General features: G+C 38.3%; 1 protein-coding gene across 1 annotated transcript in view; it reads right to left on the bottom strand.

Annotated features, from left to right (window-relative positions):
• LOC119426037 (phospholipid-transporting ATPase ABCA1-like) overlaps window positions 1-8,150 on the bottom strand; it is a 302,913-nt gene that overhangs the window by 72,880 nt on the left and 221,883 nt on the right. The window contains exons 35-36 of the mRNA XM_037693947.1: window positions 2,861-3,038; window positions 1,267-1,382 (exon numbers count right to left, since the gene is read on the bottom strand). Of these exons, the coding sequence (XP_037549875.1) occupies window positions 1,267-1,382; window positions 2,861-3,038 (294 nt within the window). The remainder of the gene's footprint in view (window positions 1-1,266; window positions 1,383-2,860; window positions 3,039-8,150) is intronic.

Here is an 8,150-nt window from a genome sequence, read left to right as displayed (position 1 = left end):
GTCCCATCAGCAGCATGTTCCTGTTAGCAGCGTGGTCCTGTTAGCAGTGTGGTCCTGTTAGCAGTGTGGTCCTGTTAGCAGAGTGTTCTTGTTTGCAGCGTGGCTCTATCAGCAGCATGGTACTGCTAGCAGCGTGGTCCCGTTAGCAGCATGATGATGATAACAACCACGGCAACAGATGATGACTGCCCTTCAGAACTTTTCCATAGAGTTTGGTCCATGCAGCCAGATGGAGGATCATGGAGACGGCCGCCATGACAGGCCAGTATGTAAAGGTAAGCTAAGGCTAAGCTAACATAACATTCTGAGCTGTTTGTAAAACAAGGCAACAAACTGAAAGAAATGTCTGCTGTTGTACTGAGTAGAGTAATAAATGTTCTGATTTAAATAAACATTTGACAAACATTTTAGAAAATGTAGTAGCAGGAATGTTTGGCTGTAGAACTCAGTTTAAGCTGTTCCTCTGGGTATAAACTACAAAGGTGACTCTAAACTCCAACAAACCAAGGCTGCAGATAAATGAGCTGCACCAACTGACTGACATAGTAAACGTTAAATGAATAATTTTATACTAAGAAGAGCAGTCCTGGCTTTATTGTCCCCTTTTCATTGAATGTTTTTGAGAAATTCAGTTTTTACATATTTATTGATGAATTAATCTTTTAAATTTATCAATGCATTCTTTTTTAGTGGTTCTTGTATTTTTTTTTCTTTTACAGTGACTAAGAAAACACAACACATTCTTGTGAACAGAGCATATTGTGTTCAGTGACAGAAGACTTACTGTCATTTTTTAAAACAAGGGCAAAAAATATATTGTCTATGATTTATATAACACTGATTTTAAGTTATTAGGAAAATAACTAATACCTCATACTATATTTTAGTTGACTGAATTTACAGTAAATTTTACAAAAATATATTTAGTCAAGTATGATTATTACTGACAAAAATGTGACTAAAACTAAAATACATCTATTGTAACAAAAAAAAGACTAAAACCAAAACTAAATAAAAAAATTGCTGTCAAAGTACCACTGCTTCAACAATGAGAGAGAGACAAAATCCCATCCTTTAGACTGATAAATGTGTTGGCATTAGTTTTTATATATACAGTATATATATTTTTTGAAGTACTTTGTAAAAAGAATGTTGTAATGGCACCGTTACTGAAAACAACAACACATTATAAAATTCAGACCTTGCATGACTCCAAAGCTCATTATGAATCAGTTTGTGAGGTAAAGAGGTTTCTGATTTACTCACCCGTATAAAATAAGCAGCAAAATCAAGGCGGGCAGGTTAGGAGGCGAGACGTATGCTTTTTGTTGAAAGGCGAGGAAGATCATGATCACAATGAAGCAGGGGATGATGTAGTTACACTGTCAAAACAAAAATCACACAGGAAATAAGCAGCTATCTCTGTCAGACTTGCATACCTGTACACAAAGAAGCTAGACAACAGAGACCTCACAAGTTTAATTTGTATGATCTTTGTATTTCTAAGCAAATGCATGTGATTATAAAGTTTGTAGCACCATTCAGTGAAAGCTCTGTATTTTCTCGTAATACTGTCAAGTTTGAGTCGCCAACTAGTCTCCAGTAGATTCAACTTTTCCCAGGCGCTTCAAATGCATCACAACTAATTTCTATAGAGAAAACACACTTAAACCCAACGTTATAACCTCACTCCCACTTTAGCTTCAGTTAAAATTTTAATGCTAATTTAAGGCCTAGCATTTCCTAAAGGAACGTGTATCCACCAAATTGTATGCCATGTTTAAACTGACATAACGTTGTCTGGTTAAAACTTGAAAATAACTTTATGCATGACCTTATGTAATATTGCAAGCTTTTGAACAATTCGCACTCAAATTATGGGTTGTGAATGACTCTCAGCTACTACCGAATCTAATTTTAGCTCCATATCTGTAAAACTGACTGCTTCAATGCCTTTTATGCATTTTCTAAGGTCAGTTGAGTGTGGTGGCCTCGTTGAATTGGGCTGACTTCAAAAGTTAATCAGTTCTAGATGTACACAGTATGCGGTGTTAAAGAGTCTTATTAAAACCTGTTCAGTGGTTCATAAGATATTTTGCTAACACTACAGACAAATTCACACACCCACAAACAAAAAGCTTGTCAGCAGGCGATAAAAATCAATACGGTTATTACATTTGCAACATGCTGGTAAAAGAAAAAGAAATAACTCATAATAAGATACAACGGCTCAAAAGGAGCGATACATTTGGAATTTACGGAGTTTCATGGTATCATCCGCATAATTTGAAGCAGAATAAATTGTAATGTGGTATGCTTGGAGACTGGCTCCTTAGGTGCATTTGTCCTGCACTCAGACAGCATTTATCCTCCATAATGATGAGTGTTCTGATAGCATTTCTGTACCAAAAGGAGCCTGATGAAATGTTTACTTCCAGAATGCCTGAGGGAAACTACCGGTAAGCCTGTTGAGCAGAGCCAGCGGGGGGCAGCTGCTGTCAATAATTACGTCTCAGCCAATAACTGTTTTTCAGGTGAAGCCTTTCCCTGCAGCCAGCAGCGTCAAAGCAACATTATCAATTACAGTGGATGTTTCTTCCTTTCTTTTTTTTTTACATTTTGCCTTAGGTGGAAATAAAGTCTCCGGAACTGCTGCATACTGAATTGTAAAACTAAGAGAAAATGGGCCATAAAAACTCACTTAGATGGATCACAGATGCCATTACAGCATGCATTTTAAAGTACTTAGCTGCAATTAATTTAGCTGCTAATAAAAAGATGAGTCTAAAAAGGCACCTCTGGAAGAAAACATCATTTGGGAGCTGTTAAAAAAAAACATCCAGATGAAGTTGCCACTTACCATGTCCCAGGCAAAGTTGGCTAACCAGTAGACAGCTGGGTTGACTCCGCTGACAAATTGCAGATGCTTGGCTTTGCTCACCCTCTCTTGGATGAGAAAGAGGACAAAGCTGGCAGGGATGAAGGACATGGCAAAAATAACGCAGATGGACACCACTACGTCAGTCGAGGTTGTGGCCCTGCAATTCAAGAGATAGGACAACAAACACAAGGTTGACTGAAGAGGTGAGTGTGTACCAAGGCAGGAAAAAAAGGCTACATTCATTTTAGTCACGTTTGTTGTTGTCCACTTTGTCCATCAAAGGTTGCAAAAATCTCTGTAGGGTTAATATATAAACACAGTAAAATACACATTTTAAATAGTTTTACTCACTCATAGCCTATTCTATTGTGTCAGAGAATTTAAGCATGCTTACTAAAGGCCCACTTTGACGTTGCCCAATGTGAGATAGAACCAAAGATGTTTTGAAGCTAATCTGTTTTTCCTTTTTTGGTCTTGTGACACACTTTGTTGGTTGACCACTCTGAGAATGGTAATGCTGGTCTGAAACATCTGTTGTTTGGACCTTTACCAACCTAATCAGTATCTCAAACTTCTTCAATTCAATTCAGTTCAATTCAAAAATACTTCATTAATCCCAAAGGGAAATTAAAAGTTTCTGTAACTCGTTATCCTCGTTTCATTAAGCGATGTTATAGATGCTGATGCCTGTAGACAGGAAGGATCTCTCGTAAAGGTCCTTCCCAAAATGGATATGAAGAAACTGGCCGCAGATGCCATCCTATACGTCCACCCAGAACCGCCTGGCCTCTCGGTTCCTACAGGCAGCAGGACTGCCCGAATCCTCCCAGATTGATGACCACTCCTCCCAGCAGTCTGCCGAGCTCCTCGTCACAGCGGACAGCTGGCTGCAGGTGTCAGAGGATGATCCTGGTCCTTCTGCTGTCACGAGCCACGTTTCCTGCCAGTTCCAGGATTTCAGTGGTCAGGCAATCGAGCACAGTTGACAAAGAGACAGGAATGCATCCACGGAGCCTCCTTTTCAACTCATTTGAGATTTGGGGCTGTAGCTGAGATATTATTTGAGATTTGGGGTGTTAATCAGCAGCTCCCGATTGAGAGCTCCCGGCTCTTGATGTTCTCAGAAAGCTTAAACCCATGAAATTGTGTCAAATCAGGCGATCGTGTAATCGCCTGTGACTGTTTGTCTGTCTGTTAGTAAATACATCATGAACCACTGAGCTGGTTTTGACAAAACTTTCAGAAAGCAATCATTGGTTGTCCACCTACAACAGATTAACTTGGTCAACCCTATTCAGGTTGGCAACCATGGCTAATCAACCTCAGGCAACACAAAATTGTCTGTGACTCAATCAACATTAAATATATTGAGCTAAAGTTTGCTATGGTAGTAACTTCGTCATCCCTAGCACATGACTTGAGCTCTAAAAAATTGTGTGAAATCTTTGTTTAAACCTTTGTCAACTGTTAAGAGTCAACCCTGACTTGAGCTAATTGGTGAAGTAGCAACTGGAAGTCATCCTCTTCACATAACATAAAAGTTACACAATACACAACATATTTGCCTAAAGCTTTGACACTGTTAAAATCAACACTGTCTGTAAGCAAAATATGTCATGGACAACTGGATAGAATTTCGTGAAACTCTCGTACATCTACAACTCATTAACATTTAGGGCCAATTAAAGATAGCCGCCACAGCCAGTTGACATTGATAGACAAAAATGGCTACAACTCAAGATACTGAGCTTAGTTTGGTGTGGTAGCAACTGAGAGTTATCATTGACACATATTCAGAGCACTAACACGTCTCAAGATTTAAAAGTATGATTTACAATATTGAACCATAAAAGATATAATGCAGTCCCCTTCTCATCACAATACATTAATTATAGTCAGGAATTATCTATTCCTTCAAAGACCTCTAGACCTTAAATACAATAGTCCTTTGGTACTTTGAGGTTCGACTTTCGCGGACTTATTGTTTTGCGGGTTTTCAACTTAAGATTGTATATATGACACGCAATTGACTGGTTGATGGAAGGCGACCAACCAGAGCATTGTGCTGTGTATCCCGGGCACTGATTGGCTCAGTAACTGTAGCATCAGTAGGTCTGCTCTCTTTCACTGTGCTCTTTTAGAGCGTTGAGAGCTTAGAACATTGTTAATAACATTGCAAGAGTGTGGGAAGGGTTTATAAAGCCTTAAAATACATATAAATACCAAAATAAATATAACGTCGCTACTTCACGGATTTTCACCTATCGCAGGGTTGTCTGGAACGTAAACCCCGAGATAAGTGAGGGACTACTGTATAGCCTGTTTACTGGAAGCTGTTTTTCATATTAATCTATTTGAGTTAGGTCTTCCTTCATTGCGACTTTGATGACTATTTATAGATTAAATGCTCTTGTAACAACTTTTGTTGGTTGACCACTTTGATGAATGGTATAACTGGTCTTAAATTTCCTCCATTTGGATGACAGTGGGTTGCAGTTTTCCCAACCCAAAGAGCATATTTGTAATCTTGACTACATCTTCATCAGTCTGGCCAATTCAAGCAACACTGTTTGTATATGCAAGTTGTGAAAATCAAGCTTTTATAATGTCCACAGAACAAACCATTTTCGAACACCTAACGCCTGCATCTATAAATACCAGAAAATACACAAATCTTTACATGGAATCACACTGAATTGGTACTTTGGATACAAAGTTTAGGCCAAAAATGTACAACCGTGGGCAGCACGGTGGCACAACTGGTAGAGCTGCTGCCTCTCAGCGAGCAGGTCCTTGGTTCAAACCCCGGTCCAGGGGCCTTTCTGGGTGGAGTTTGCATGTTCTCTCCGTGCATGTGTGGGTTTTCTCCGGGTACTCCGGTTTCCTCCCACAGACCAAAAACATGCATGTTAGGCTGATTGGTAACTCTAAATTGTCCCTAGGTATGAGTGAGAGAGTGAATGGTTGTTTGTCTCGTTTGTCTCTATGTGGTCCTCTGATGGACTTGCGACCCGTCCAGGGTGTACCCCGCCCCTCGCACAGTGATTGCTGGACATGGGCACCAGCGACCCCCGTGACCCAAAATGGAATAAGCGGGTAAAGATAATGGATGGATGTACAACCGTCTGCATACAAACCAGTTTGTCAAAGTTTAGTCAGAATATTCTAATTTTGTCTCAATGTGTTTCCAGTATAATTACAATTTAATCCCATTCCCAGAGTGCCTTGAGTGTCAGAATCTCTTTGCTTATTTTTATTTTTGTTTCCAATCAGTCACAATTAATTTCATTGGTCACCAACCCCTCTCAAAGTTGTCTCAAATGTCATACTGACTTTTTGACAGAAAATTTAATTCAAATCAGTTCCAAAAATCTGTGACAAATCTGACCTTTATGTTTTTACATTTCACTTGGAATTTTTTAAAAATGGTTCAACATTTTAAACTAAAGAGAATCACTGCGATATGCTGGTGAAGATTCTCAGTCATCCAGGACATGATAAATTCCAAAATGTTCAATACAAAAACAACTGGACTTTATTTGTAACAGAAGACGTTTCATAACGTTTTATAACCTGAACCCCTCACTCACTGCTCTTTGAATTGAGAAAGCTCCTCGGATGAGAAGTGAAACGTCTTCTGTTACAAATAAAGTCCAGTTGTTTTTGAAAGAATCCCTGAGACTTACGAGAGGAAATTGGAAGCCTTCTTACAAATGTCATTCATAATTTGTCACCAACAGAGGCAGCGAGATCTTGATTTATTTTTTATCCGCTGTCGAAAGGCGACGTATTATGGTTTAGTTTCCGTCTGTCCGCTCGTACATACGTAAACTTTCTCTTGTCCCACCCGTAACTTCTGATCCGATGAAGATAATTTAATGAAACTCATACAAATATACAACATCACTAGACGGAATGTCAATACAATTTTTTTTCCCCCCATTTCCAAGTTCAAGGCTACAAATCCAGGTCAAAGTTAAAACAAGATCTTTGTGTGGATTGTCACTCAAAAATGTTTGAACTTCAAGAAATACATGAGCAATGCTGATGTCAACAAAAAAGAAATCACTTTTTTTATGTTAACAGATAATAGTTTTTATTTGAGTTAAATAAACAGTCAAGTCAAGTCACATTTATTTATATAGCACATTTAAAACAGTAACTATTAGAAGAAAATGTCATTTTTAAATTTCTCCTTCAATACGCTGACCTTCATTTTACTGTCATACATTTTTATATACACTGTTCTTCTTCTGTAAACGTCCTTCAGTCTATCTTCTCAGTTACCATCGGATAAAATTAATTTCCACTTCCTTAACGTTTGTGTTCCCCAACTTTAGTCCTGCTGCATAATTAGCATATTAAATTAGCTGCCCTGTGTGGCTGCAAGGATGCATTTATCATCGCCAAACAGGCACAATTAGAACGCATAAATATGAAATAATTTACAGTGAGTTGGTTCCAACCCACATTTCTGCCCGTTTCAAGGGCTACAGGGAGGTAATGCTGGGGACGAAGCTATGAATGATCAGACTCGGAACGCTTGAAGGTGGTTAATTGCTGTGGAAAAAAGGACAAGCAATCTGCTAATTAACTAATAATGGACGAAGAAGAAAGATGAACAGTGGGAGTAAAGCTGTAGAGAAAGAGCAGCTCTGCTTTAGGTGGATTTTATTACTTTGGGCTGAAAAAAAAACGTTTTAATTGTACCTAAAAATGAGGGTGAAACTGAAAGACGTGGCAAATCTGAAGGTTTAATCCACCACATTTTGGATAAAAAGCCCTCCCATAAGAAAGTGCCCAAGACATATCATTTTAATGTTTGAGTAAATTAAAATTATTTGGTAACTCAATTTTCTAACATTTTTTAACCTTTTATTGTGTTGTGCTGAGAATAATGGTCTTGCTGGCTTTTAACAAATTGAACAGGGCTGTAGGAAAAGTTTATGATTTTCTGAATAATAGATTCTGCGGCATTTCGGAAGAGTTAATAATCTGTAACGTTAAAGACACCCCTCATGCTATGTTGAAAAATAAACCAAGCGTAAACCACATACAATGGTTACAGATATTTTTTATCAAAACTTGAAAATAGACTTATGGATGATCTATTTGTGCTTGGAGTAAGTATTGTAAACTACTCTCAGCTACTATCATGTCAAATATTAGCCCAATATCTGTTAAAATAACTGAATTATAGGAATGTTGTGTGAAAGGTCTCTACTGAAACTTGGGTTGCCACATCAAAATCCAAGATGGCCACCACCAT

The sequence above is a fragment of the Nematolebias whitei genome, chromosome 1, assembly GCF_014905685.2.
Source record: "Nematolebias whitei isolate Nwh7 chromosome 1, NemWhi1, whole genome shotgun sequence".
NCBI classification, from domain to species: domain Eukaryota; kingdom Metazoa; phylum Chordata; class Actinopteri; order Cyprinodontiformes; family Rivulidae; genus Nematolebias; species Nematolebias whitei.
This window is presented reverse-complemented; position numbering and strand designations above follow the sequence as displayed.